Here is a 27,302-nt window from a genome sequence, read left to right as displayed (position 1 = left end):
ACTAACATTTCACAGGACTTATGTGCCTGTAACTTTCTATCTAAATCCCAGTTCAAGGCTGTGGCAACACGGCCTTGCAGTCAATTTTGGATTTCCCTTTCGTGCTGGCTCTTTATATCTCGCTGGTGTTCTTTGCTGCAGAGGTTACCACAGGAAGCTGCCATCTCACATCCTCAAGTGTCATTGAAACCTTTTGTTTTATTGATTCAATAAATCACTGGGTAGAAGGAGAGGAAGGGGGAGGAAAAACTCCCCACCTTTTTAAGAATTCGGCGCTAACACCTGTTGTTTGAAGTTGTTGGTGTTAATGCTGAAGACATTCGCATCTATAATCGGCAAGCCGAACAGATTTGTGTATTAGCGACAGCAGAAAGCAAAATCTATTTCCAGAAATTAATAACAACCAAATATAAACCATTGGCTCGTGATCCGGCACTGATTTAAAAAAAAAAAAATACCTGAACTCCATCAGGTGGGGGCCAGGCCTCTACCTCAGGATCCTTGTCTTTGAGCCTGCCGACCGACCGCCCTCCGTAAACTTGAGATCGCGCAAAACTCCGCTGGCCCGTATCATCCCCACTGGCACCGCGTCCAGTTCGTCCATCGCCTCTCTGTCGCCGCTGACTTACACAGGCTCTCGCCCCGGCCATGCGTTGATTTTGAAAGCTTCATCCTTGGTTTCAAATCCCTTCATAGCCTCGCCCGTCCCCCTGTCTTTGTAGCCACCTCCAGCCCCACACGCGATCCCACCCCCTCCCCCTCAAAATATCTGCACTCCTTCAATTCCTTGCCTTCATTAGTCCATATAGAATATAAGAGCAAGGTGGTTATGATGGAGCTGTGTAAAACGCTGGTTTGACCGCAGCTGGAGCACTGTGTACAGTTCTGGTCACCACACTACAGGAAGGATGCAAGTGTACGAGGGAGGGTGCAGAGGAGATCCACCAGCATGTTGCCTGGGCTGTAGCGTTTCCGCTATCGAGAGAGGCTGGATAGGCTGGGGTTGTTTTCCTTGGAATAGAGAAGGCTGAGGGAGGACCTGATTGAGGTGTGTAAAATCATGAGGGACATCGATCAGGTGGACAATTACTGGAAGGCGGTTTTTAGGCTAATCTCCAAAGTGGTGCACATGAAACTGGACCCGGGCCCTCGGGAGGCCATATTCGGGGTGTCGGACCAGCCGGGGTTGGAAACGGGCGCGGAGGCAGATGTTGTAGCCTTTGCCTGGTTGATCGCCCGAAGGCAGGCCCTGATGGGTTGGAGACCAACCTCTCCACCCTGTGCCCTGGCGTGGTGGGGGGGGGACCTGCTGGAATTCTTGACTCTTGAGAAGGTTACGTTTGAACTGAGGGGCAGGATGGAGGGGTTCTACAATTCATGGGCGTTATTCATCATGCAATTTCAAGAATTGGATAACAGCGAACATTAGGGGGGTTGGGGGCTGGGAGGGTTGGGGGGAGGGGGTTGTGTGTGTTAATGGTGACGAGAGGCGATTCCTGATTCCTTTTTGTCACTGGTTGATGTTAACATGCGGGCAGTTATTTGGCAGTTAGTGGGAGGATGGGATCGTTGTTGATATGGGGATAGACATTCCATTCGTTCCTGCTTATTGTTTATTGTTGGTGGGTGTACATTTGAGAGAAAATGTGAAAAAGGAGGAGAATAACATTTTTTTTTTTCAAAAAATGGATCGGGTGGGCAGGAAGGAACTTTTCCCCTGAGTGGAGGTGTCAACGACCAGGGAGCATAGATTTAAGGTGAGGGGCAGGAGGTTTAGAGGGGATGTGAGGGGAAACCTTTTCACCCAGAGGGTGGTGGGGGTCTGGAACCCGCTGCCTGAGAGGGTGGTGGGGGTCTGGAGCTTGCTGTCTGACATTGTGGTGGGGGTCTGGAACTCGCTGCCTGAGAGGGTGGTGGGGGTCTGGAACTCGCTGCCTGAGAGGGTGGTGGGGGTCTGGAGCTTGCTGTCTGACATGGTGGTGGGGGTCTGGAACTCGCTGCCTGAGAGGGTGGTGGGGGTCTGGAACTCGCTGTCTGAGAGGGTGGTGGGGGTCTGGAACTCGCTGCCTGAGAGGGTGGTGGGGGTCTGGAGCTTGCTGTCTGACATGGTGGTGGGGGTCTGGAACTCGCTGCCTGAGAGGGTGGTGGGGGTCTGGAACTCGCTGCCTGAGAGGGTGGTGGGGGTCTGGAACTCGCTGCCTGAGAGGGTGGTGGAGGCGGGAACTCGCTGTCTGAGAGGGTGGTCGAGGCAGGAACTCGCTGTCTGAGAGGGTGGTCGAGGCAGGAACTCGCTGCCTGAGAGGGTGGTGGAGGCGGGAACTCGCTGCCTGAGAGGGTGGTGGAGGCGGGAACTCGCTGCCTGAGAGGGTGGTGGGGGTCTGGAACTCGCTGCCAGAGAGGGTGGTGGGGGTCTGGAATTCGCTGCCTGAGAGGGTGGTGGGGGTCTGGAACTCGCTGCCTGAGAGGGTCGTGGGGGTCTGGAACTCGCTGTCTGAGAGGGTGGTGGGGGTCTGGAACTCGCTGCCTGAGAGGGTGGTGGGGGTCTGGAACTCGCTGCCTGAGAGGGTGTTGGAGGCGGGAACTCGCTGCCTGAGAGGGTGGTGGGGGTCTGGAACTCGCTGCCTGAGAGGGTGGTGGGGGTCTGGAACTCGCTGCCTGAGAGGGTGGTGGGGGTCTGGAACTCGCTGCCTGAGAGGGTGGTGGGGGTCTGGAACTCGCTGCCTGAGAGGGTGGTGGAGGCGGGAACTCGCTGCCTGAGAGGGTGGTGGGGGTCTGGAACTTGCTGTCTGAGAGGGTGGTGGGGGTCTGGAACTCGCTGCCTGAGAGGGTGGTGGAGGCGGGAACTCGCTGCCTGAGAGGGTGGTGGGGGTCTGGAACTCGCTGCCTGAGAGGGTGGTGGAGGCGGGAACTCGCTGCCTGAGAGGGTGGTGGAGACGGGAACTCGCTGCCTGAGAGGGTGGTGAGGGTCTGGAACTCGCTGCCTGAGAGGGTGGTGGAGGCGGGAACTCGCTGCCTGAGAGGGTGGTGAGGGTCTGGAACTCGCTGCCTGAGAGGGTGGCGGGGGTCTGGAACTCGCTGCCTGAGAGGGTGGTGGAGGCGGGAACTCGCTGCCTGAGAGGGTGGTGGGGGTCTGGAACTCGCTGCCTGAGAGGGTGGTGGAGGCGGGAACTTGCTGCCTGAGAGGGTGGTGGAGGCGGGAACTCGCTGCCTGAGAGGGTGGTGGGGGTCTGGAACTCGCTGCCTGAGAGGGTGGTGGAGGTCTGGAACTCGCTGCCTGAGAGGGTGGTGGGTGTCTGGAACTCGCTGCCTGAGAGGGTGGTGGGGGTCTGGAACTCGCTGCCTGAGAGGGTGGTGGGAGTCTGGAACTCGCTGCCTGAGAGGGTGGTGGGGGTCTGGAACTCGCTGCCTGAGAGGGTGGTGGGGGTCTGGAACTCGCTGCCTGAGAGGGTGCTGGAGATGGGAACTCGCTGCCTGAGAGGGTGGTGGGGGTCTGGAACTCGCTGCCTGAGAGGGTGGTGGGGGTCTGGAACTCGCTGCCTGAGAGGGTGGTGGGGGTCTGGAACTCGCTGCCTGAGAGGGTGGTGGGGGTCTGGAACTCGCTGCCTGAGAGGGTGGTGGGGGTCTGGAACTCGCTGCCTGAGAGGGTGGTGGAGACGGGAACTCGCTGCCTGAGAGGGTGGTGGGGGTCTGGAACTCGCTGCCTGAGAGGGTGGTGGAGGCGGGAACTCGCTGCCTGAGAGGGTGGTGGGGGTCTGGAACTCGCTGCCTGAGAGGGTGGTGGAGGCGGGAACTCGCTGCCTGAGAGGGTGGTGGAGGCGGGAACTCGCTGCCTGAGAGGGTGGTGGAGGCGGGAACCCGCTGCCTGAGAGGGTGCTGGAGGCGGGAACCCTCACATTTAAGAAGCATTTATAGATGAGCGTTTGAAACGTCATAGCATACGGACCAAGTGCGGGAAACTAGGATTGGAGTAGATAAGGGTTCGATGGCTGGGCAGACACGATGGACCGAACGGGCTATTTCCATGCTGTTAAAAGTCTATAATCCTATGACTTTAATTCTGGCCTATTGAGCATCACCAATTTTAATCGCCTCACCATTGGGGGCCATGCCTTCAGCTGCCTGAGCCCAAAACTCTGGAATTCCCTTCCTAAAGCTCTCTACCTACCTTTCCCTACCTCCTCCTTTACGATGTTCCTTACAAAGCTGCCTCTTTGACCAAGTTTCGAACCGCTCGCCCTAATATCCCCTCATGTAGCTTGGTGTTTGACAATCCTCGGGGCACTTTACCACACCAAAGGTGCTATATAAATGCAAGTTGTTGTCGCATTTCCACGGCCCTGTTCAGACGTAACGTCAATCTGTCTTCGATGCTTGAAGGCTGCTATCAATGGGAATGCTATCCTTTATTACAAGAGGAACTGAACATAAAAGTAAGGATGTTACGTTCAGTTATACGGGACAATGGTGAGACCACATAATAATCTTTATTATTTTTTTTAAATTTACGAGTACCCAATTCATTTTTTCCAATTAAGGGGCAATTTAGCGCAGCCAATCCACCTACCCTGCACATCTTTGGGTTGTGGGGGCGAAACCCACGCAGACACGGGCAGAATGTGCAAACTCCACACGGACAGTGACCCAGAGCTGGGATCCAACCTGGGACCTCGGCACCGTGAGGCAGCAGTGCTAACCCACCGCGCCACCTATAATGTTTATTATTGTCACAAGTAGGCTTACATTAACAACTGCAATGAAGTTACTGTGAAAGCCCCCTAGTCGCCACACTCCGGCGCCTGTTCAGGTACACTGGGGGAGAATTCAAAATGTCCAATTCACCGAACAAGCACGTCTTTCGGGACTTATGGGAGGAAACCGGAGCGCTCGGAGGAAACCCACGAAGACACGGGGAGAACGTGCAGACTCCGCACACAGTGGCCCAAGCTGGGAATCGAACCTGGGACCCTGGTGCTGTGAAGCAACAGTGCTAACCACTGTGCTACCCTGCCGCCCATCTGGAATATTGTGTTGCAGTTTTGGCCTCTTTATTTAAGGAAGGATGTATATGCGTAGGAGGAGGTTCAGAGGAGGTTTACGAGATCGATCCCTGGACTGAGGGGGTTGCCTTTTGAGGAAAGGTTGGACAGACTGGGCTTGTTTCCACTGAAGTTTAGAAGAGTGAGGGGGTGACTTGATTGAAGTAAATAAGATCCTGGACGGCCTTGACAAGGTGGGCGTGGAAAGGATGTTTCCTCTTGTGGGTGAGTCCAGAGCTAGGGGGCAGTGTTTTAAAATTAGGAGGCCGTCCTTTTAGGCCGGAATCGAGGAGATTTTTTTTTCTCTCTCTCAGAGGATTGTGAGATTTTGGAACTCTGCCTCAGAGGGCGGTGGAGGTCGGGGGTCACTGAATATTTTCAAGGCGGAGGTACATAGATTCTTGTGAGGTCAGAGAATCAAAGGTTATCGGGGGGAAGGTGGGAATGTGGAATTCGAAACACACACAGATGATCTTATTGAATGGCGGAGCAGGCTCGAGGGGCTGAATGGCCTACTCCTGTTCCTACTTTGTATGTTTGTCTGCTTGTAGCCCACTGCCCCTGACCTTCAAAGCGACAGACAAGTAACCATAGAGATGGAAATGCAGGCAAGAGATATTTTGATCAACAGCACTGAGTCGCTTCTCCACCTCAGAGATTGTGTTTGTGCGCACTGAGTCTGCATGCTGGAAAGGTGATGGGCAAGCTGGGCCAGTGAGTGGGCAAGCTGGAACAGTGAGTGGGCAACCTGGGACAGTGAGTGGGCAACCTGGGCCAGTGAGTGGGCAACCTGGGACAGTGAGTGGGCAACCTGGGCCAGTGAGTGGGCAACCTGGGCCAGTGAGTGGGCAACCTGGGCCAGTGAGTGGGCATCCTGGGCCAGTGAGTGGGCAAGCTGGGCCAGTGAGTGGGCATCCTGGGCCAGTGAGTGGGCAAGCTGGGCCAGTGAGTGGGCCGCATGAGTGGCCCTCCTTCATCTCAGTGGGTCGCAAGATTGAAATCGGGGGGGGGGGGCACTGCTGTTAGCACTGCTGCCTCACGGCGCCGAGGTCCCAGGTTCGATCCCGGCTCTGGGTCACTGTCCGTGTGGAGTTTGCACATTCTCCCCGTGTTTGCGTGGGTTTCATCCCCACAACCCAAAGATGTGCAGGCTAGGTGGATTGGCCATGCTAAAATTGCCCCTTAATTGGAAAAAGATTAATTGGGTACTCTAAAATTTATTTTTTAAAAGGTTGAAATCGGGGCTTGTTCACTAACCGTGACCTTATATACAAGATTAAATACATTTAATACACACCAAATGAGTTATAGAAAATGTTTAATCATTTATATATTAATAGAACTGTCGTCAACTTCAAATGGTTGAAACAAAAGAAATCATAGAATCATAGAATTTACAGTGAAGGAGGCCATTCAGCCCATCGAGTCTGCAACAGCCCTTCGAAAGAGCATCCTACTTAAGCCCACGCCTATCCCCGTAACCAAACCTAACCTTTTGGACAATTCAGGGACAATTTAGCATGGCCAATCCACCTAACCTACACATCTTTGGACTGTGGGAGGAAACCGGAGCACCCGGAGGAAACCCACGCAGACACAGGGAGAACACGCAGACTCCGCACAGTCACCCGAAGCCGGAACTGAACCCGGGACGCTGGAGCTGTGAGGCAGCAGTGCTACCCGCAGTGCATTAGCTATGAGGAGAGGTTGAATAAACTTGGTTTGTTCTCACTGGAACGATGGAGGTTGAGGGGTGGCCTGATAACGGTCTACAAAATTATGAGGGGCATAGACGGGGTGGATAGTCAGAGACTTTTTCCCAGGGTAGAGGGGTCAATTACTAGGGGGCATAGGTTTAAGGTGCGAGGGGCAAGGTTTAGAGGAGATGTACGAGGTAAGTTTTTTACACAGAGGGTAGTGGGTGCCTGGAACTCGCTGCCGGAGGAGGTGGCGGAAGCAGGGACGATAGTGATGTTTAAGGGGCATCTTGACAAATACATGAATAGGGTAGGAATAGAGGGTTACGGACCCCAGAAGTGTAGAAGATTTTAGTTTAGACGGGCAGCATGGTCAGATCGGGCTTGGAGGGCCGAAGGGCCTGTTCCTGTGCTGTACTTTTCTTTGTTCTTTGTACCCACCGTGCCGCCACTTTATTTACAATTTGGACACAGTGGGAGCGCACGGCTCTCACAGTCGATGTTGTGAGCAATCAGCTCGCTCCTCACTTCTCTCGCCCTCGCTTTACGTGTAAATCACTTCAGTCAGACCGGTAGGAAAAAAACTACACGGGCGGAAATCAGCGGAATGTGGCGGCCTTGCGCCTGGGGAACGGTCAACAAAATGTCTCGCGGGCCGCACTCGGAACCCAGATGGGTCGCATGTTGGCCATCGCTGCTTTACATTAACCCTAACCTTACAGGTGAACAGAAACACAAACAAAATTAGCACAGGGATTCTTCAGCCTGGGTGACACATCAGGAAGGTCAGGCCAACGCTTCAGACAAAAACGGCACTTGTCTCGTCCAACCCCTGCAACATTAACCTGGCCTTAGACTTCGCATCCCGACGTCCCAGAATGCTCTGCTGGAGTGTGCCTAACAGGGACTGCCAGAACCGAGGGGCCAAGCCATTCCTCCACTGAGGTGGTCCCACAGTGAGGATTCGGCTGTGGATTGGGAAGCACCTGTCAGCCTCCTTTGCTTTCAGATGTTAAATCCAGAGCGGAGATCGAGAAGTTGGGAGTTGCTGTGTGAGAGAAAGGGCGATTGAATCCGAATGGGGTTCCCGCCAAGCGGAAAATCAGATCAATAACTCAAACCATTCAAGGTCAGATTCGGAGGAAGGTGCTAACTCTGGTAACGAGTGCTGCAGAAAAGGTCATTCCTTGTTGAGTGGTTTAGAATCCCCCGACAGCGGAACGTGTGACGTCCTGACAAGGCTTAAAAGCCTGTTTTATTGCAAAGCTTCCATTTGACCCAGGCGTTCCTTCAGTAAACACTTCTGCTGAAGGCAATGAGATTCTGCATATTAAAGCCTTCTCATTCCACACATTAGGGTTATCAGCAGCAACACTCTTGTCTTGGTGTCATAACGACTCTGAGCCTTAATTCCTACTCCAGAGGCTTGAGGGAACAAATTTAAGCTGAAACTCCGATGTGGTACCGAGGGAGATGCACCTTTTCAGGTGGGCTGCTAAACTGAGGCCCTGTATGTCCTGGGCGCCTGTAAAACACTCCAATGCGTCATTTCTGAACTAGGGCAGGGCAGTTCTCCCAGGTGTCCTTGTCAATATTTATCTCTCAATCAACAGCTGAAACACACTTTATTCAGTCTTCAGGGCGGCACAGTGGTTAGCACTGCTGCTTCACAGCGCCAGGGACCCGGGTTTGATTCCGGCCTCGGGTGACTGCGCGGAGTCTGCACGTTCTCCCCGTGTGTGCGTGGGTTTCCTCCGGGTGCTCCGGTTTCCTCCCACAGTCCAAAGACGTGCAGGTTAGGTGGATTGGCCATGTTAAATTGCCCTTAGAGTCCAAAAAGGTTAGGAGGGGTTATTGGGTTACGGGGATGGGGTGGAAGAGAGGGTTTAAGTGGGTCGGGGCAGACTCGATGGGCCGAATGGCCTCCTTCTGCACTGTATGTTCTATGTTCTCCACCGTGTCTGTGTGGGTTTCCTCCGGGTGCCCTGGTTTTCTCCCACAGTCCAAAGATGTGCAGGTTAGGTGGATTGGCCACGCTAAATTGCCTCTTACCGGCCAAGGATCTGCCGATTAGATGGGGTTGCGGGGAGGTAGGGTGCTTTTTCAGAGGGTCGGTACAAACCCGATGGGCTGGATCATAGAATTTACAGTGCAGAAGGAGGCCATTCGGCCCATCGGGTCTGCACCAGCCCTTGGAAAGAGCACCCCACTTAAGCCCACAACTCCTCCCCATGCCCGAACCCCAGTAACCCCCACCTAACCTTTTTGGACACTAAGGGCAATTTAGCATGTCCAATCCACCTCACCTGCACACCTTTGGACTGTGGGAGGAAACCGGAGCACCCGGAGGAAACCCACGCACACACGGGGAGAACGTGCAGACTCCACACAGACAGTGACCCAGCGGAGAATCAAACCTGAGACCCTGGAACTGTGAAGCAACACTGCTAACCACTGTGCTGACGTGCTGCCCGGTCTCCTTCTGCACGGTAGGAATTTGATGATTATTATATTAGTGTTTGTTGGATCTGGCTGTGTTTATGCGTTTTATTACAACAGATTCGAAACCTCGACTTTGCGGCAGCCAGCGCTGTGTGTGTGTGTGTGTGTGTGTGTGTGGTCAGTGGCTCACATAGTAGCACTCTCACCTTCAGAGTTAAAAGCTGGTGAGTTGGCACCCCACTCGGGAAGCTTTTGCACGAGAATCTAGGCTAACAGTCCAGCGCAGTACTGAAAGGACACTGCACTGTTGGAGGTGCTGTGTTTCAAATGACACACTGAACAATGGAGCCCCATCTACCCTCTCCGATGGAGGTAGAAGATCCCGTAGCACCACTTTGAAGGAAAGAAAGGGAGTTATCCCCAATGTCCTGGCCTATATTTAGGCCTCAATTAAGATCGCTTAAGAAAATAAAGATGATTACGTCATTATCACGTTGATGTTTGTGTGTCACAAATTAACCACCTTGTTTCCTCCAACAGTGACGACACTATTTTAGGCAAAGCAAATAACAAATTAAAGTAAATTGGACAAAGTAAAAGGGACAGCCCCTTAAAGGGTTCTGTCTTAGACAAGAGCTAATCACAAATGAAACTTAAAAGATCAAACCAAAACATGATTAAGGGGTGGCACGGTGGCGCAGTAATTAGCACTCCTGTCTCACGCGCTGAGGACCCGCATTCGATCCCGGCCCCGGGTCACTGTCCGTGTGGAGTTTGCACATTCTCCCCGTGTTTGCGTGGGTCTCACCCCCACAACCCAAAGATGTGCAGGGTAGGTGGATTGGCCACGCTAAATTATCCCTTAATTGGAAAAAAAGAATTGGGAACTCCAAATTTACTTTAAAAAATGACTAAGAGGTTCAGTGAAGTGTCTCAAACCCTGCGGTGCCCACTGGGCATGGAAAGCCCTTCAACAGTGGCTATACTTCAGAAAGTACTAAATTGGCTGTAATTAAGGTTGCTAAAAATGACGAAACGTATTCCTGGAGATTTCCTCACATGGCATTAACATAGAATTTACAGAGCAGAAGGAGGCCATTCAGCCCATCGAGGCTGCACCGGCTCTTGGAAAGAGCACCCTACCCAAGGTCAACACCTCCACCCGATCCCCATAACCCAGTCATCCCACCCAACACTAAGGGCAATTTTGGACACTAAGGGCAATTTAGCATGGCCAAGCCACCTAACCTGCACATCTTTGGACTGTGGGAGGAAATCAGAAAGTACTAAATTGGCTGTAATTAAGGTTGCTAAAAATGACGAAACGTATTCCTGGAGATTTCCTCACATGGCATTAACATAGAATTTACAGAGCAGAAGGAGGCCATTCAGCCCATCGAGGCTGCACCGGCTCTTGGAAAGAGCACCCTGCCCAAGGTCAACACCTCCACCCGATCCCCATAACCCAGTCATCCCACCCAACACTAAGGGCAATTTTGGACACTAAGGGCAATTTAGCATGGCCAAGCCACCTAACCTGCACATCTTTGGACTGTGGGAGGAAACCGGAGCACCCGGAGGAAACCCACGCACACACGGGGAGGATGTGCAGACTCCGCACAGACAGTGACCCAAGCCGGAATCGAACCTGGGACCCTGGAGCTGTGAAGCAATTGTGCTATCCACAATGCTACCGTGCTGCCCACGCACTCCAGACCAAGAAAGCACAACTGTGCCTACACTTCCTCAGGAAACTAAGGAAATTCGGCATGTCCACATTGACTCTTGCCAACTTTTACAATTGCACAATAGAAAGCATCCTATCCAGCTGCACCACAGCCTGGTATGGCAACTGCTCAGCCCAGGACTGCAAGAAACTTCAGAGAGTCGTGAGCCCAGTCCATCACACGAACCTGCCTCTGATCCATTGACTCCACCTACACCTCCCACTGCCTGGGGAAAGCGGGCAGCATAATCAAAGACCCCTCCCACCCAGGTTATTCTCTCTTCCAACCTCGTCCATCGGGCAGAAGACACAAAAGTCCGAGAACATGCACAACAAGATTCAAAAACAGTTTCTCCTCCGCTGTTACCAGACTCCTGAATGACCCTCTTATGGACTGATCTGATCTCTTCTCACATCTTCTCTACAGAATAGTACTACACTCGGTATGTTTCACCCATGTTTTTTTTAATGTCCGGAATGATCTGTCTGGACTATACGCAGAACAACACTTTTCACTGTGTCTCGGTACACGTGACAATAAAACAAATCCATATCCAATCCAAATCCATTAGTTAACCAACACATCCATCCTTGTGGCATATGGCTTTGCTACGCCAAGTGGAAAGCAAGAAAACTCATTACCCGATTGGGTGATGCTGGACTGCTAGCCAAACAGCATCCCAACCCGCCTCCCCAACCCCGCCCAATTTTTTATTATAGCTGGTAAAGAGAAATGTTCAAAGAAAATGACAAACAAAAACAATCTTTTTTAATGTCCCGGTGATTTTTTTCTCTAGGGCTGCACACAACAGTGTCCAGAATATGGATCTTCAATTCCTGTAGACTCCAGGCCAATCCTGGGTGGGTTGGCAACCCTATTTTTGGTCAACCTGAGGTTGTGGAAGGCACTGTAGGAGTGCAAGTTCTTTAGAGTCATCGAGTTTTAAAGCACAAAAAGAGGCCTTTCGGCCCATAGTGTCTGCACCAGCCATCAAGCATCTATCGATTCTAATCCTATTTTCTAGTACTTGGGCCATAGCCTTGTATGCTGTGGAGTTTCTATGCTTCAGTCGCAACAAAATAATGTTAGGAAGCCTAGGTGTTGTAATCATAGAATCCCTGAAGTGCAGAAGAAGGCCATTCAGCCTCTCGAAGAAATCCACGCAGACACGGGCAGAACGTGCAAACTCCATACAAGATAGTCACCCGTGACCAGAATTGGAGCCGGGTCCCTGGCGCTGTCAGGCAGTGGCGCCAACCCCTGTGCTACCGTGGTGGCACATGGCCCAGTAGACTTAGGCCCACTCCCCCGCCCTATCCCTACAACCGCACCTAACGTACACATCTTTGGACAATAAGGGGCAATTCTAGCATGGCCAATCCACCTAACCTGCACATCCCTGGATACGAAAGGGCAGTTTTACCATGGCCAAACCTAACCTGCACATCTTTGGACAGTAAGGGCAAATTTAGCTCAGCCTTAGTGTCCAAAAGGTTAGGTGGGGTTATGGGGATAGGGTGGGGAAGTGGGCCTTGGTACAGGGCTCATTCAGAGGGTCGGTGTAGGCTCGATGGGCTGAATGGCCTCCTGCACTGTAGTGATTCTGTGAATCCACCTAACCTGCACATCTTTGGACACGCAGGGGCAATTTTAGCTTTGGACTGTGAAGGGTTGAGGAGATATGACTAATTCGGTCACTTGTTCAGACTGACTATTTTTTGTCCATTTCTGGCCTCCTGGAGCCACTTTTTAAAAAGTTGTGGAAAACTTTGGAACAGGCGTTTGCGGGAGCCACCCCGCGCGGGCCGAGGACCCCGCTTCCAAGATGGCGGCGGCCGCGCTGCGCGGCCTCGGGCGGTGGGTTCGGGCTGCGGCGGCCGGGAGTGGCCTGCAGCCGGCGGGGCCCCTGCGGACGGTCCAGGCCTCCTACAACGCCCGGCGCCTGGGCCTGGACCTGAGCGGCTTCTACCTGCCGCAAGCCGGCGGCCCCGAGTGGCAGCGCGGCCCGCGGGCCCGCCGCAAGCTGTACGGCCGCTGGGGCGGCGCCTCGGGCCTGCAGGCCGAGGCCCTGTGGCCCGAGCCCGGGGAGCTGCGCCAGCTGCGGCTGCACCAGGCCGAGTGGGAGCCCAGCCTGCAGCAGATGCAGAGCGACCTGCGGGCCCGCGAGCTGGAGGAGCAGATGCAGCGGCGGGAGAGGTATGAGGCAGAGTTACATTTGTGTGGTGCCTACCCCGTCCGCGGGACAGTTACCAACTCCTCCCGGATTGGCCTGGAGCAACCCCCCTCCCCAAGTGATTGAAGACCAAGCCCCAGGACCCCGGAGAGAAATCACCGAGGCTTTATCAGGAATATTGTTTGATTTTAATCGTCATTTTCTGTTAAAAGGTCTGTTTTTACCTGGTATAAAACAATTGAGAATGGGGGAAGGGGAGCGATTTGCCGCCTGGTCGATAGTCGGGCATCATCCCAGTTTATAATAATCTTTATTGTCATAAGTAGGCTTAGATTGCCACTGCAATGAAGATACTGTGAAAAGCCCCAAGTGTGGGATGAATCACTTTTCTTCCCTCCATCCGTGTCACGAAGACGGGTGTGTTGGCCGACTGATGGCAGGAGTGCCGGTCAGGTCGTCTGCAGAAATCTCCAGGATCACACATGATTGCGGTTGGCAACCCGAGTCCATAGTGCCGTGGAATCCCTACAGTGTCAGAGGAGGCTGTTTGGCTCATCGAGTCTGCGCCGACCCTCCGAAAGAGCAACCCTCCTCGTTCCCCCGCCCGCGCCCCCCCCCCAACAAAATCTTGGGACACTAAGGGGCAATTTCGCATAGCTGATCCACCTAACCTGCGCACAAATTACTTCTACGGCCTCTGCCTGTCCTGTCTTTCCGAGGGTTGTCTGCACGACCAACAATCTTTTTCCACTATTCTTCGCTGCTCGCCCCATAGAGGGCCAGTCCACGTTCTGATATTATCCATCCATCTTGGGTCCTCCCCTGTGCATGTTTTCCAGCTGTTTTGCCTCGCCCGCCTCTTTCTTTTTGAATCACTCCCCTCCTGTTTGCATCATCTGTCCAAAATATGCGAGCTTCCTTGATGTCACTGCCTCAAAACGTTCCTCTTAACTCGAACTTTCTTGAGCACCCGCTCATTTGTCCACTGACCGTCCCTAATATATGTAATATCCGTGTGAGTCATTTTAATTTCAAATGCTCGCACCCAAACTTCGTCACTCCAGCTTTCGTACATTGTCACCAGCCACACAAGGCCTTTCGGAGGGAAAATTTTCATTATAATCAGGACGTTGTGACTGCTTCCTACTGCAGTGTAGTCCCTGCAATCTCTCTCCATTTAAATAATTATTCTGCTATTCTATTCTTGCCAAAGTGGATATGTTCACATTTTTGTCACATTTCTCCATCTGCCAAATTTTTGCCTACTCACTCAACCTATCTATATCCCTTTGCAGACACCTTACGTCCTCCTCCCAACCTACTCTCCTACCTATCTTTGTGTCATTAGCAAATTTAGCAAATATACATTTCATTCAAATCATTGACCTCGATTGTAAATAGTTGAGGCCCCAGTACTGATCGTTGGTTACTGCACTCCACTGGTTACAGCTTGGCCATCCAAAAAATGACCTGTTTGTCCTGGACTCTGCATCCTATTAGCAAACCAATTCTCTAAATGTGCTAATATGTTACCCCCTACACCACAAGCTCTTATTTTGTGCAGTAACAACCTTTGATGTGGCACCTTTTGGGAATCCAAGTACATATAATAATAATCTTTATTAGTGTCACAAGTAGGCTTACGTTAACACTGCAATGAAGTTACTGTGAAAAGCTCCTAGTCGCCACACTCCGGCACCTCTTCGGGTACACAGAGGGAGGGAGAATTCAGAATATCCATTTCATCTAACAGCACGTCTTTCGGGACTTGTGGGAGGAAACCGGAGCACCCGGAGGAAATCCACGCAGACACGGAGAACGTGCAGACTCTGCACAGACAGTGACCCAAGCCGGGATTCGAACATGGGATCCTGGCGCTGTGAAGCAACAGTGCTAACCACTGTGCTACCGTGTCGCTTTGATTGAAATTGGGATTATTCACTAACCTTGACCCCATGAATAAGATTAAATATGTTTAATACACGCCAATATTTCATAGAGTTATAGAAAATCCTTAAATCATTTATATATTAATGGAACTGTCATCAACTTCAACTTGGTAAAAACAAAATAAATATTTACACTTTGGACACAGAGCACGGCTCTCACACTCAATGTTGTGAGTGATCAGCTCGCTCCTCACTTCACTCGCCCTCACTTTTCGTGCGAATCACTTCAGTCAACCAACGGCCACACACTGGACCCAATGGCCTCCTTCAGTATTATTGCTGGCAGGTGAGCGATGGCCGTGCAGGCAGTACAGCAGCGGGAGTGCCGCTATAGGGGAGACACCCAGTGAGGCACTGCAGGCAAAGCCCACACACACACAATCTGAACCTTGGTGTAATCCACGTTGGGAGCTGCCAAGTGTACAATGTGAATCGTGACAATGTCCATCCCCGACAGCTGCCTGATTGAGGTGCTAACGCAGGTGTGAAAATGCAGATCAGCGGCAATCCATTAAATCAAAGGCGAGAAAGTGCTGTGTGGTTTATGGCCGCAATGATGATTCAGGTCTCCGCCTCGGTGACCTCTGTTCAAAGGTTTGCATCTTTAAGGTTTGCATTAACTGAACTCTCTGACTAAACTTTAGGTTATTTCTGCAGTCTGTACTGCGTCTTGCTAAACGGTAAAGCTGCAAAAAAAAATCTAAACTTTTCATATTTTTCCAACACTTTTGTCACAGATTGCGACAGGCAAAAGAACCCAAAGACAGTTTTGTTTTACTCACTGGGTTTGCTACTATCTGGAATCCCGGTGTGCTGGAGTAGACTCTTCTACCCTTCGAGCTAGGCGCAGTAGACCATCCTGCCCTTCTAGCTAGGAGCAGGCGTTAGACCATTCTGCCCCTCGAGCTGGGAGCAGTAGACCATTCTGCCTCTCGAGCTGGGAGCAGTAGACCATTCTGCCCTTCGAGCTAGGAGCAGGCGTTAGACCATTCTGCCCCTCGAGCTAGGAGCAGTAGACCATTCTGCCCTTCGAGCTAGGAGCAGTAGACCATTCTGCCCCTCGAGCTGGGAGCAGTAGACCATTCTGCCCTTCGAGCTAGGAGCAGTAGACCATTCTGCCTCTCGAGCTGGGAGCAGTAGACCATTCTGCCTCTCGAGCTGGGAGCAGTAGACCATTCTGCCTCTCGAGCTAGGAGCAGTAGACCATTCTGCCTCTCGAGCTAGGAGCAGTAGACCATTCTGCCCCTCGAGCTAGGAGCAGTAGACCATTCTGCCTCTCGAGCTAGGAGCAGTAGACCATTCTGCCCCTCGAACTAGGAGCAGTAGACCATTCTGCCTCTCGAGCTAGGAGCAGGAGACCATTCTGCCCTTCGAGCTACGAGCAGGCGTTAGACCATTCTGCCCCTCAAGCTAGGAGCAGGCGTTAGACCATTCTGCCCCTCGAGCTAGGAGCAGGAGACCATTCTGCCCCTCGAGCTAGGAGCAGTAGACCATTCTGCCCCTTGAGCTAGGAGCAGTAGACTATTCTGCCCCTCGAGCTAGGAGCAGTAGACCATTCTGCCCTTCGAGCTAGGAGCAGTAGACCATTCTGCCCCTTGAGCTAGGAGCAGTAGACTATTCTGCCCCTCGAGCTAGGAGCAGTAGACCATTCTGCCTCTCGAGCTAGGAGCAGTAGGCCATTCTGCCCCTTGAGCTAGGAGCAGTAGACTATTCTGCCCCTCGAGCTAGGAGCAGGCGTTAGACCATTCTGCCCCTCGAGCTAGGAGCAGGAGACCACTCTGCGCCTCGAGCTAGGAGCAAGCGTTAGACCATTCTGCCCCTCGAGCTAGGAGCAGGAGACCATTCTGCCCCTCGAGCTAGGAGCAGTAGACCATTCTGCCCCTTGAGCTAGGAGCAGTAGACTATTCTGCCCCTCGAGCTAGGAGCAGTAGACCATTCTGCCCTTCGAGCTAGGAGCAGTAGACCATTCTGCCCCTTGAGCTAGGAGCAGTAGACTATTCTGCCCCTCGAGCTAGGAGCAGTAGACCATTCTGCCTCTCGAGCTAGGAGCAGTAGGCCATTCTGCCCCTTGAGCTAGGAGCAGTAGACTATTCTGCCCCTCGAGCTAGGAGCAGGCGTTAGACCATTCTGCCCCTCGAGCTAGGAGCAGGAGACCATTCTGCCCCTCGAGCTAGGAGCAGGCGTTAGACCATTCTGCCCCTCGAGCTAGGAGCAAGCGTTAGACCATTCTGCCCCTCGAGCTAGGAGCAGGAGACCATTCTGCCCCTCGAGCTAGGAGCAAGCGTTAGACCATTCTGCCCCTCGAGCTAGGAGCAAGCGTTAGACCATTCTGCCCCTCGAGCTAGGAGCAGGAGACCATTCTGCCCCTCGAGCTACGAGCAGGCATTAGACCATTCTGCCCCTCAAGCTAGGAGCAGGCGTTAGACCATTCTGCCCCTCGAGCTAGGAGCAGGAGACCATTCTGCCCCTCGAGCTAGGAGCAGTAGACCATTCTGCCTCTCGAGCTAGGTGCAGTAGGCCATTCTGCCCCTCGAGCTAGGAGCAGTAGACTATTCTGCCCCTCGAGCTAGGAGCAGTAGACCATTCTGCCCTTCGAGCTAGGAGCAGTAGACCATTCTGCCCATCAAGCCTGCTCCGCCATTCAGTTTGATCATGGCCGATCTTCCTCAACACCGCCCACCTGCAACATCCCCGTATTCCTATGTACTTGAAAAGGGGAAACGAATTGTAGGGGATTGGGGGAACAGCAGCGAGGTGGGTTTAATGGGATAGCTCTTTTAAAGGAGCAGCTTAAGTATGAAAGTCGAGTGAGCGTCACCAGTGTTGCAGGAGTCTTATCGGGGCCTTCCCACCTTGCCCCATATTTCGGCTGGGATCAGCGGGTTGCAGAGACGGCGGTCTCACTATGTTCACTTTGGCTTTGTTACTGGATGTAAAGATGAATGAAAACACTTTTTTGATGGCATGGCCGCACAGTGGTTAGCACTGTTACTTCACGGCGCCAGGGACCCGGGTTCGGTTCCCTGCCTGGGTCTGCCTGGGTTTCCTCCGAGTGCTCTGGTTTCCTCCCACAAGTCCCGAAAAATGTGCTTGTTAGGTGAATTGGACATTCTGAATTCTCCCCCAGTGTACCCGAACAGGCGCCGGAGTGTGGCGACTGGGGGCTTTCCACAGTAACTTCATTGCACTGTTAATGTACGCCTACTTGTGACACTAATGAAGATTATTATTATATGTACTTGGATTCCCAAAAGGTGCCACATCAAAAGTTACTCCACAAAATAAGAGCCCGTGGTGTAGGAGGTAAGATATTAGCAGAGATTATTATTGTCACTGTCAGCAGTGATTGATTGATTTGGTTTATTATTGTCACATGTATTAGTATACAGTGAAAAGTATTGTTTCTTGCATGCTGTACAAACAATGCACCGTACATAGGGAAGGAAGGAGAGACTGCAGAATATAATGTTACAGTTATAGCAAGGTGTAGAGAAAAGAGAGAGTTTAAACGAGTTAGAATGAAGTTTTCGAAGCGTAGAACGAGAGTAAAAGATAGAATTAGAGTGTTAGCTGGGCACAGATTGCAAGAAGTCGCCTCGCTCCGGCGCCATCTTAATTGGCAGTGAACGGGATCACGCAGCCAACCAAGCTGCTTTCATTGTCCTGGGAGTTTTGAAAAAATATATATATTTATTAAAGTTTTTTAACACAATTTTTCTCCCTTACAAACAATAACCCCCCCCCCCCCCCCCCCGTAACAAAAAAAACCCGCGAAATCGCGCAGAGCAAGATATATACATGGCAAAATGATATATTTAATTTACACAGCTTTGTACACTGGCCCTCACCCGTACGTGCCAGTTTCCCCAACCCTTCATGTTATCTCTTGCTCATCCACCCTCCCAAGCAGTCCCCCCTTTCCCCCCCCCCTCCCCCTCCCAGGCAGTCCCCCCTTTCCCCCCCCCCCCCCAAGGACGTCCCCTCCACCCCCCCCCCCAAGGTTGCTGCTGCTGCTGACCGACCTTCCTCTAACGCTCCGCGAGATAGTCTAGGAACGGTTGCCACCGCCTGTAGAAACCCTGCACAGACCCTCTCAAGGCGAACTTAATCCTCTCCAACTTTATGAACCCAGCCATATCATTTATCCAGGCTGGGGGGCTTCGCCTCCTTCCACATTAGCAAGATCCTTCGCCGGGCTACTAGGGACGCAAAGGCCAGAATGCCAGCCTCTTTCGCCTCCTGCACTCCCGGTTCGTCCACTACTCCAAATATTGCTAGCCCCCAGCTTGGCTTGACATTGTCCTGGGAGTTAAACGCACATTCATTAAAAACTTGAGTTCATATAGATTCTTCAAGGCGGCAGAACGAGTTGCTGAAACCCTTCACATTATCAATTGAGCTATGAAAGAAAATACTTGTGTTCGGATAGGTAGTAGGTTTTAAGAGAGAGACTGAGAGGTTTGGGGAGGGAATTTCAGAGCTTGGTAGCTGAAGGCACGGCCGTCAATGGTGGAGGGAAGGGAATCCGATAGAGGAGACTGAATCGCTCTCTGACACGTGATCACGATGTAATATCTTCTCTCTCTCTTTCCCCCTCTCTCAATCCCCCCCCAATATCCGCAGGCAAAAGCTGATTGCAGCGAACATGGCCAAGATGCCCAAGATGGTTGAAGACTGGAGGCGGGAGAAGCGGGAGCTGAAGGCCAATCAGAGAGAGGAGAAGCTTCGCCGTGAGCGCCTGCTGTCGGAGGCCAGGGAGCGTTTCGGCTACACCATCGACCCGCGGAGCGCCAAGTTTCAGGAGATGGTGAAGGAGCTGGAGAAAGAGGAGAAGAAGAAACGCAAGCTGATGAAGAGGCGGCAGAGGGAAGAGGGTGCGGGGGGCGAGGCGAGGGCAGCGTCAGCAGCAGGCACCTCCTAGGCTGATTGTGTTTACATTGCCAGGCTTCGGGGGACGTCATCTGATTGAATGGGCTTGAATGAAATGTGAGGAGTGTGTAACATGGGTGTGAAGTGTGTCAATCCTAGTGACCCGGATATTCTGACTTTAAATATTTGTCATTGACACGAGCGAGGTGATGTTCACTGTCTGGTCTCCCTGGCTTCGGGGGCTGTTTCCCTGACTCCTGGCTTCAGGGGCTGTCTCTGTGTGGACTTTGTTTTGTTCAGTGGCCTCGGGGAGGCCATTAAAGAATCGACCATCCAACGTTAGACTGGAGTGATGTTCTGTTGTAACGGACCAGGGTGGCGGATTGCCCTCCCCTCGGGGTCATCCGTGAAACCAGTTGGACCCTTCCTGCCCACGCGCCATCTTTCCCGGACACCGGCCGTGACACCGGGGCTCCCACATTTCCAGGTTTATTCCTGGAAATGAATTCCACAATGGGGACCCGCCCGCCCCCCCCCTCACTTCTCATCCGTTTGCTAAAACCACTCCGGGGGCGGCTGTTCAAATGGTCTTCAATGACAAAACTCAAAGAGATCATTAACCAAATATCCATTTTATTCTGAAAGTTAATTGACATAAATTAAAATGATTTGATTTTAATCCATTTTGAAATAATGCTGTATAAAATTCTTGTACTTGGTACACGCAACACTAAGTTTGCACTGTTGCAGTTCCGGTAAGATAGTGTTTTTTTTTAAACCGGTGCAGTGCCCAGACCAGGGTCAGTAATGGTCTTGGGCTGACTGCTCGATGGGGGGGACGGGACGTAGAGACATAGAAACTAGGAGCAGAATGAGGTCATTCAGCCCTTCGAGCCCGCTCCGCCATTCAGTATGATCATGGCTGATTCTCCATCCCAGCGCCGTATTCCCGCTATCTTCCCACACCCCTTGATGCTGTAAAATCTAAAAATCTACTGGCGTTGCTTGCACTTAAGATCCAACAAGATACTCGGGATAAAATTGAGCACAATAGCCTTCCCGGTTTAAACGCGAGGTTTGACGGACTGCATTAAAAGAGTGAATGTCATTAAACGCTTTGGAGCACAGTCAGAGGGCAGCCTCCCTGAATCTAGAGCTGCCATAATTGGTACTCTGGCCAAGCCCAGCACTGCAGTAAGGGTCGAGACTCTGAATCACAGATTGAATTGCAAATGGAAACGGATTTATAAATCCCGACAATCTCAAGCATCCCCAATCAGAGAGGTGGAAAAACGGACTTTTCAAATGAATAATACTTTTGATTTCCAGTTTACGATTTGGAAATGACCGCGCTGTCCAGGGCAAAACCACCTGGGAGTGGAGCCCAAGGGGAGGGAGTGCTTTATATTCTTTCACAGGATCTGGGCGTCGCTGGCTGTCATCATTTATTTCCCATCCCGAATTGCCCTCGAGAAGGTGGTGGTGAGCCACCGCCTGAAACCTGCTAAAGCCCCCAGGGTGTAGGTACACCCACAGTGCAGTTAGGAGGGAGTTCCAAGATTTCAACCCAGCGCCAGTGAAGGAGCGGGCGGTAAATTCTCCAAGTCGGGATGGCGAGTGGCTCGGAGGGGAATTTGCAGGTGGGGGTGTTCCCATGCCTCTGCTGCCCTTTGCCCTTCCAAATGGTAGAGGGCGCAGGTTTGGAAGGTGCTGTCGAAGGAGCCTTGGCGAGTTCCTGCAGTGCACCTTGTAGACGGTACACAGGGCTGCCACTGTGCTTCGGTGGTGGGGGGTGGGGGTGCCAATCTAGTGGGGATGCTTTGTCCTGGATGGTGTTGAACTTGGAGTGTTGCCGGAGCTGCGCTCATCTGGACAAGTGGAGAATCTGCTGCCTCCCTTTTCCCAAAGGGGAATGATGCCAATAGCTGTGCCTCAACTGAAATTGGGAGTGAATGAATGGCGCAGCGTAGCAATTAATTCTAGAAACCGGTTTCATTTTCCAAGATTAAACAGCAAATCCTCTGCCCAAACTATCTAAACCCATTCACCAGCCAGAACCAAATCATGCATCTCTGTAAAACTCGTGGGGAGTTAGCTGTTCCACAGTTTGAAGGGGTGCGGGGAGGGGAATGAGTGAATCAAGACAGTACAACATCCACATTTCAATGCAAAATGTAAAGCTCATTGAGAGTGTTGAATGTAAAGTAACTTGTTGTGAGGGAAGGTTTATTAATTAACTCAATCTCCCTCCGCTTCAAGGAACAGCCCAGCTCGGGGATCCCAGCCCTCTTTAAGAATACTCATTCTGAATTACATCGAAGTAAACATTAAACGAACAAGGTTACACGAGCAAGGTTGACCTCTAACCCCTGCGGTCTGCGCTGAAAGGCCTCCCAAGGCTCGAAAAATAAGGGCAAGTTTGTGCCAGACCGCATCAACCGACAGCAAACTGAAACATCACCAAGCTCCTTTGGGTACGTCTTAAGGCATCCATTCCGCCATCTTGATTTGATGCCTTGGAAGCGCGAAGGCATCTCGCTTTCCATTTGTTTGACGGTTACGATGATCTGTGACATTTTCTAGGCCCCCTCCCTCCCCCCGAGAAACATAATAGCAAGGAAAATAGGCCCTGTGGTTCGAATGAAATATGGTAGCTTGCTTCGTCGCCACGGCAACACTTTCCAACCCCAACCCCCCCCCATCCAAAAGGGACAATTTTTGTTTTTCCGTGTCTTAGCCTGGGCAGACTAGTTTCCCCAGGCTCAAATGCTCCACTACGTTAAATTTCAATCCCGTCCCGTCCCGCACCCACAGATATTCCCGGGGTGTAAGCATTTCCGTTCATTTCAACTCCTTCCCCATCAACCCCCAACCCACTCGAGTCCTCCAGTGTTTTTTTTTTTAACGCTGTGTTGGGGGTTCACCGCTCACCCTCTACAGAGCGGTCACTTCAAACCCATTCTCGTCTTTTTCCGCCTTGAGTTTGGAGAGAGCAGCATGGATTCGGAAAAGCGTCCTGGACTCCATGGAATAGTCCTTGTAGTTTTGCCTGGGGACAGAGAGGGGGAGAGCAGAGTTATGGGGAAAACGGAAAAGGCCCTCCAACCAGTCCACTCCCAGAAGTAGGCCAATAAGTCCTCTCTGGATTGAGAGTCCCAATCCATGTCCGTAGAATCCCCACGGCACAGGAGGAGGCCATTCAGCCCATCTGGTCTGCACCGAACTTCTGAACCGACGTAGGCCCACTCCTTTGCTCTATCCCCGCAACCCCATCTAACCTGCACATCTTTGGACTGTGGGAGGAAACCGGAGCTCCCGGAGGAAACCCACGCAGACACGGGGAGAACGTGCAAACTCCACATGGAATCACCCAAGGCCAGAATTGAACCCGGGTCCCTGGCGCTGTGAGGCAGCAGTGCTAACCACCGTGCTGCCCCAACATGTCTTAGGGACTCAGGACTCCTGCCTTTGCAGAAGAAGTTTGTAGGTTCAAACCTCACCCCACTGGCTTAAGGGCCAAAATCAAAATGCTCCCGGGTGGAGGGAGTGCTACACTGTCAGAGGGCTTGTCTTTTGGGTGAGATGTTGAATCTAGGCCCCATCTGCTCCCTCAGGGAGTTATGAAAGATCCAAGGGCATCACCTCAAAGGTGAGTTCTTCCCCCAGTACCAACGTCATTAGAAACAGATTTATCTGGTTATTATCCCTTTCCTGTCCGTGGGATCCTGTTGTGCGCAAAACTGGCTTCCACCATTGACCACATTGCGAGAGCACTCCACTGGTTGTAAAACGCCTTGGTGATGTCCTGCGGTCGGGTAAGTCGCTATACAAATGCAAGCCTGTCTTTTATCCTGTTATTTGGGCTGTTTTAGAACCAGAGAAAAGTCACGGTGCAGAACGAGGCCATTCAGCCTGTGCTGTCTGTGCCAGCCCAAAAAGTGAAGAGACAATAGAAACCCGCCAGTCATTTTAATCCCACTTTCCAATGGAACAGTTCGGAGAATCCACGGCAACTCTTTTTGCCCACAGAAGAGTCGATACATTGGAAAATAGGAGGAGGAGGCCATTCGGCCTGCTTTGCCATTCGTCGTTTGGTACCTCGGCCCGACCCCCCCCCCCCCCCCCGAATGAAGGAAAGAACAAACATGCATTTGTATAGCACCTGCCTCTACCTCGGGGTGCCCCCCTGCGCTTTACGGTCAATGGCTTGGCATAACCGGAGAACCATTTACAACCTTTCGAAAACCCTGAGCTGGAGACCCCGCTAGGTGCCAGATTTCACCAGAGAGTCGGGGTCATCAGCACACCCTTTTCACAAAATAAAATGTCTTGGCAGATTAATGAGCTACAATTAAGCAATTGTTCTGAAGTGCAGGCATGCGAGAAGGTGCAAATCTTCAAGGAGTCTTCCAGTTTTTAACAGTTATCATTTGTGCCATTACAAATGATAAAGCGCCAGGCTGACACTCAAGTGCAGTGCTGTGGGAGTGCTGCACTGTCTGAGGTGCCTTTTGCATGTGCCCGATGGATGTTGAAGATTCCCAGGAACTAAATCAATGGCGTAGGTAGGTTTCCCCCGGTCGATATTTATCCATCAACTAACATCAGTACACACACTGCGCGGTGGGACAGTGGTTAGCACTGCTGCCTCACAGCGCCAGGCACCCGGGTTCAATTCTGACCTCGGGTGACTGCGGAGTCTGCACGTTCTCACCGTGCCTGCGAGGGTTTCCTCCAGGTGCTCCGGTTTCCTCCCACAGTCCAAAGATCAGCAGGTTAGATGGATTGGCCGTCTTTAACCATTGGCTAAATTACCCCTTAGTGCCCAGCGGTTAGGTGGTGTTGCGAGGATAGGGTAGGGTGCTCTTTTGGAGGGTTGGTGCAGACTCAATAGGCCGAATGTTCCTATGATCTTTCTGTGTTCAATTTCACTATCAAGCTTACTACATTATAAGAGCAACTGCACTTTAAAATGTACTGCACGGGCCCGTCAGGCTATGTAATCTCTACGCAACATGGAATACGATGCTGATCACAGTAAGGAGAAGAAGTCATGTTTAACTCAAAGCGGTAACTCATTCTTTCTCCACAGATGCTGCCTGACTTGCTAAGTGGGTGGGGTGGGGTGGGGCCGCATCAGTTCGTGGGGAGACCGATTTGCAACTTTAAAAAAAAAAAATTACCCAATTCAGTTTTTCCAATTGAGGGGCAATTTAGCGTGGCCAATCCACCTGCCCCGCACATCTTTGGGTTGTGGGGGCGAAACCCACACAAACACGGGGAGAATGTGCAAACTCCACACGGACAGTGACCCAGAGCCGGGATTCGAACCTAGGACCTCAGCGCCGTGAGGCAGCAATGCTAACCACTGACTTGCAACTTTTTAATGTCCGACTGAGTTTTCAGTATCGGGGCCTCGACTTGCTATTCCTGAATCAGCTTCGACTGGCCCTAAATTCGGGGCAAATTCAGCAGGAATTGCAGAAGGTAGTGGGCTCGGATAGATGAGCAGACAGCACCACCTAGTGTAAAACCAGCTTAAGTGCAATAATTGCCCCCATTTTATCCGTTCGCCTGTTTTCTGTCCCTCTTGTTGGGGTGTGATGGATACCTGTCTCTAATGGTCTACAAAAGAGGACCAGAGGTCCCTAGACTTTGGGCGAGGCCCCAATCTTTGCCTACATGTGACTCCAGACCCACAGCAATGCGGTTGGCTCTTAACTGCCCCGAAATGACCTCGCACGCCACTCAGTTCAAGGGCAATTAGGGTTGGGCAACAAATGCCAGCCCAGCCGAGTAACACCCACGAAAAGAATTAAGGAGAAAGTACTCACTTTGCTCGCCTCAGCCACTTAATGGCTTCGTCTTTTCTTGCCTGTTGTATAAAGAGAAGACTGAGTTCCAGAAGTGCGTTTGGAATCAAGTAGTGGTCATATTTAATGTTCTTCTCACTGTCGACAAAGGGTGGGGAAGATTAGCCCCATCGTTCTACAGCGGCGACCACACACGCGCCCTCCTCCCCAAGACACGTGTACTCACTTGTGGTATATGTAGACAAAGCACTGCTCGGCTTCCAAGATCTTTCCCAAATGCCTCAAGCACAAGCCCTTCAAGAGTTTGACCACGCATTTGTCGTCAGTCAGGTATTCGTTAGCTAGGGGTTAAGAGCAGGCAATTAGCCTGATAGAACATGACTCAAAGCTAAGGCTCGTGGGATCTGAACCGGGCTTCTGCTCGCCGGACTGTGGTCGCTCCCGACTCTCGCTGAGGCACGGTTTTTGCAGGCTTCCCACGTTTATTTGGGCAACGTGAGACCGGGCAGTGTCGGAAGGCCGGAAGGTGCCCTGTTACGGGAAAGAGCGATTCAGCCCAGCCATCCCTTTGGCTTACAGCCGCTCAATTGGCCGCCCTCTCGCCTCGGTGTCCCGAGGATCGTGGGCTCAAGTCCCACTGGAAGCTCGAGCGCCAAATCTAGGCGGACACTCCCAGCACAGTGCTGAGGGAGTGCTGCATTTTCGTGAGGTACCACTTTGCAAATGAGGCATGGGCCATCTCAGGCGGGCTCGAAAGATCCCATGGGTTCTATTTATAGCAGAGGGAGCTGTCCTTTTAATCTAACTCGAGCGTTGTTGTTAACCTGATTTCTGAAGTCCGTATCTGACACCCTTGTCGGCGCCCCAGTTGGGTTTAGATTGCTGAGGCAGCGTTCAAAGAATCTCGTGTGTGAAGACGTTTGCTTTTCATTGGCTTAGCTCTAAACTGAGACGTGCTGCCTGCTTTCAATTTCCGCCCCCTAGATAGACCACTATCATACTGGTGCCAGAGAAGAACCAGGCAACGTGCCTCAACGACTACCGTCCGGAGGTCCTGACATCTATCATTATGAAGTGCTTCAAAGCACATCAACTCCACACATCCAGAATGTCCTGATCCACTGCAGTTTGCATACCGCCACAACTGGTCCACAGCAGACGCTCTCTCCCTGGCCCTAAACTCATCCCTGGAGCATCTCGACAACAAGAACTCCTACGTCAGACTTCTGTTCATTGACGGCAGCTCCCCCTTCAACATCATAATCCCAGCCAAGTTCAGATCCAAACTCCAAAACCTAGGACTTGGCACTCCCCTCTGCAACTGGATCCTCGGCTTCCTGATGCATAGACCACAATCAGTAAAGATAAACAACAACACCTCCTCCACGATAGTCCTCAACACCACAAGGCTGCGTATTTAGCCCTCTATTATACTCCCGATACACACAAGACCGTGTGGGACAATTCGGCTCCAACTACAAGTTTGCTGATGACATGATCGTAGTGTGTCGGATCTCGAACAGCGACGAGTCAGAGTACAGGAGAGAGATAGAGAACCTAGTGGCGTGGCGCAATGACTACAATCACCCCCTCAAC

At 51.9% G+C, this 27,302-nt stretch overlaps 2 protein-coding genes across 3 annotated transcripts in view; one reads left to right on the top strand and one right to left on the bottom strand.

Moving 5' to 3' along the window:
- Positions 1 to 12,695: 12,695 nt before the first annotated feature.
- Positions 12,696 to 20,235, top strand: LOC140403256 (large ribosomal subunit protein mL64-like). Its single transcript, XM_072491029.1, has 2 exons — positions 12,696 to 13,098; positions 19,648 to 20,235. The coding sequence occupies exons 1-2, from the start codon at positions 12,728 to 12,730 to the stop codon at positions 19,943 to 19,945; spliced, it is 669 nt and encodes a 222-aa protein (XP_072347130.1). The 5' UTR covers positions 12,696 to 12,727; the 3' UTR covers positions 19,946 to 20,235.
- Positions 20,236 to 20,509: 274 nt separating this feature from the next.
- The window catches only part of LOC140403255 (tetratricopeptide repeat protein 39A-like), a 94,794-nt gene continuing 88,001 nt past the window's right edge, over positions 20,510 to 27,302 (bottom strand). For both annotated transcript variants that reach the window (XM_072491027.1, XM_072491026.1), the window contains exons 16-18: positions 25,933 to 26,047; positions 25,728 to 25,844; positions 20,510 to 22,942 (exon numbers count right to left, since the gene is read on the bottom strand). In XM_072491027.1, the coding sequence (XP_072347128.1) occupies positions 22,828 to 22,942; positions 25,728 to 25,844; positions 25,933 to 26,047 (347 nt within the window). In that variant the 3' untranslated portion in view covers positions 20,510 to 22,827. The remainder of the gene's footprint in view (positions 22,943 to 25,727; positions 25,845 to 25,932; positions 26,048 to 27,302) is intronic.

The sequence above is a fragment of the Scyliorhinus torazame genome, chromosome 27, assembly GCF_047496885.1.
Source record: "Scyliorhinus torazame isolate Kashiwa2021f chromosome 27, sScyTor2.1, whole genome shotgun sequence".
In the NCBI taxonomy this organism is placed as follows: domain Eukaryota; kingdom Metazoa; phylum Chordata; class Chondrichthyes; order Carcharhiniformes; family Scyliorhinidae; genus Scyliorhinus; species Scyliorhinus torazame.
The sequence above is the reverse complement of the archived record's forward strand: the minus strand, read 5'-3'. Positions and strand labels throughout refer to the sequence as shown.